Source organism: Geospiza fortis, unplaced genomic scaffold (genome assembly GCF_000277835.1).
Source record: "Geospiza fortis unplaced genomic scaffold, GeoFor_1.0 scaffold183, whole genome shotgun sequence".
Lineage (NCBI taxonomy): Eukaryota > Metazoa > Chordata > Aves > Passeriformes > Thraupidae > Geospiza > Geospiza fortis.
This window is the reverse complement of record NW_005054447.1, coordinates 1,632,633-1,635,213: the sequence shown is the minus strand read 5'-3', so window position 1 is coordinate 1,635,213 and position 2,581 is coordinate 1,632,633. Positions and strand designations below refer to the sequence as shown.

At 56.3% G+C, this 2,581-nt stretch overlaps 1 protein-coding gene across 3 annotated transcripts in view; it reads right to left on the bottom strand.

Annotated features, from left to right (window-relative positions):
* The window catches only part of BCL9L (BCL9 like), an 11,719-nt gene that overhangs the window by 5,920 nt on the left and 3,218 nt on the right, over window positions 1-2,581 (bottom strand). For 2 of the 3 annotated variants that reach the window (XM_031062374.1, XM_031062373.1), the window contains exons 3-5: window positions 2,319-2,529; window positions 1,434-1,518; window positions 910-1,009 (exon numbers count right to left, since the gene is read on the bottom strand). In XM_031062374.1, the coding sequence (XP_030918234.1) occupies window positions 910-1,009; window positions 1,434-1,518; window positions 2,319-2,529 (396 nt within the window). Of the gene's footprint in view, window positions 1-421; window positions 1,010-1,433; window positions 1,519-2,318; window positions 2,530-2,581 lie in introns of all 3 variants that reach the window. The other variant, XM_031062375.1, reaches the window with a different exon arrangement.

The following is a 2,581-nucleotide window of genomic DNA, read 5'->3' as shown; positions in this document are numbered from 1 at the left end:
GAGGCTCCTGCACATCTAGGGGTGCCCGCAGCTGGCTGCCCATCCCTGGTGGCCACTGCTCTCCAGGCTTGCTGTGGTAGGGTGGTGGAGGCCCACGCATCATCATGCTCCCCATTGACTGAGGGATCATGATCTCCTGCATGGGCCGGCCATGGATGCTGATCTGCTCCTCTTTCCGTCGCTTTTCCTCGTAGTACTCTTCCTGCAACTTCCTCCAGGCCACTTGCTCTGGTGTCAGGCTGTCCTGGTTCAGCCGCTGCATCATCATGTTCATCTGCTGTCCCATGTCAGGACCAGGGTGGTGAGGCACCTCATGTTCCAGACTGGGCCCACCAAGGCTCTGGGTCTGGGAGATCATGGACTGCAGAGGCTCTTCATACTTCTTGATGCTGGCAGGGGGGGCGGGGGGCTGAGCAGGGGCAGCCTGTGGCTGAGGGGCAGTCCCCCCCTCACCTGCATTTTGGCTGGACTTGAGGAAGGGGTCGGCCTCCCCACTGCGAAGCAGCAGGCGCTCAATGTCTCTCAGGGTCTGCAGAGAACGCTCTCGGTGCTCCAGCTGCTCCTTTGAGAGCCCTTCTGAGTTCAGGGTGTTTCTGGGGCCCAGGCCTGCCTGCCCATTCCCCGGCATCCCTGGGCCCTCTCCAAGGAGGCTGGAGCTGGGTGTGGCAGAGGAGTCCACTTGCCCAGGCTGCATGGTGCTGGCAGATGCAGTGGGTGTATTTGGATGGTTACTTCCAGGCTGGTTGTTGCTGCTATTGTTCCCCAAAGAGTTGGGAGTCAGATCTCTCCGGCCATCTTCACTTGTCCCTTCCTGAGGCAGGCTGCTGGGCGCAGGCAAAGGTGTTTGACTGATGGCCTGAGGTGGTGGGGCTGGAGGCTGTGGTGGGGGAGGCTGTGGCTGTGGTTGACTTGCTTGAGGAGCCAGTGGCTGGGACTGTGGAGTATTGGCAGCAGGAGGGTTAATTGGAAGTGGCTCAGCAACGCCCAGCACTTTAGGAGCAGGTGGTGCCTGGCAGAGAAAAGGGGAAGAAACTTGAGCAGGGAAAGATCCTAGGAAGGTATTCTTCCCTGCACCCTGCAGGAGACCTCTCTGTCCCAAAATGAAGCCTCATGGCAGTTCACCTTCATTCCTTGCAGGAAACAAAGGTGGGTACTACTACATGATCTAGGAACGCACAAGCAGGTACTCTGCACACGTGGCTGCGGGGGAACATGCCATGCCCCATCCCAAACTTGTCACAGCTGACAACAGCAAGGACTTGAGCCAAACAGATTTTGCAGCAAAGCAGCTTCTCACCCCACTGAAAGGGCATTCTGGCAACCCCTTCTTTCACAGCTGAGCCAGGGGATGGGGGAGAATGACCACATCAGACTGGAAGGGTAATAGTCGTCAGCATGTGACAACAGAAGCTATTGCTTCACAGGCGGTATACCTGGTCTAGCTTTGCCCGCGGGACATTCTGTTGATGGTAGGCCAGAATGGAGTCAGCTCGGCCCTGCAGGACAGCTTCTGCAGCTCTGGGGAGAGAGCACAAATCACTTGAGAACAAGCACTGTGCCCCATCCTACCCACCCAAGGCCCCAGCTGCCACCTCCGTTCTTCAGTTCTACAGGAAGAAAGAAATCCTTAGAGGTAACCAAGAAGGGGGAATGTTCTCAGAGTCCTCACATATGTCCTGCACAGCCTCCGGTGAGGATCTCCAACAGATGATCACTTGCTGTTCAATTTCCCTCTTCTCATGTCCCTTGACAGGTTTTGCTTTGTGCCTGCTGCCCTAAGGTGGTTGTCACCAAGATGCATTGGAATCTCCCACACTGAACCTGTGATACAGCAGAGCTCTAAAACTAGGCTAGTTTTAGCCTAGGCTAAACAGACTAAACTGACTTCTAAGACTCTATGGTTAAGACCATGCAGGACAGAAGAGAGGAACTGTGTGGAGAATACCGTGTGTTACATTACACTCTCTGTCACACCCACCGCTTAGATACTTTCAAATCAGACCAGCAGCCCACACTGCTTTGGGAGAATCATTTTGTTGGATGCGACAAAATGGGCTCCACAGTGAGTGAAACAGAGCGCAGAGCCAGGCCTCACTGGTAGGAAGTGGGCATTTAAGTCCACGTTTGTCCACCTGCAACAACTACCAGCATACCTCACAAACCCCAGAGGTTTCCCACTCTGTGCAACCACAAAGACACAGATTTCTCCAGCTCTCTTGTGCTCAAGGGCTGCATGCAGCAGGCAGGTGTGACAAGGCCGGCCAGGTGTGGCCAGCCCAGCCAATACCAGTGGAGGAGGTGTGGGGTTTACCGCTTACGTGTTAGCAAGGTGCGTTGTAAAGACGTAAACAAACTGTGAAGGCTGCTTCCCTGTTCCGCCGCCGCCGCCTCCTGCAGCCTCTGACCGCAAACCAGGGGCAGCACCATGGGGCACACCGGAAGCACTGCTCTCGCTCAGGTTAGGCAGCGGGTTGGACCCTGGACCAAGCTGTGGGGCCGTGGACATCGCAGGATCTGCTACATTACAGCCTGCGGGAGCAGAGAAGAGGAGCTGCCGGGCGCTGCTGCGGGGCCGGAGCCC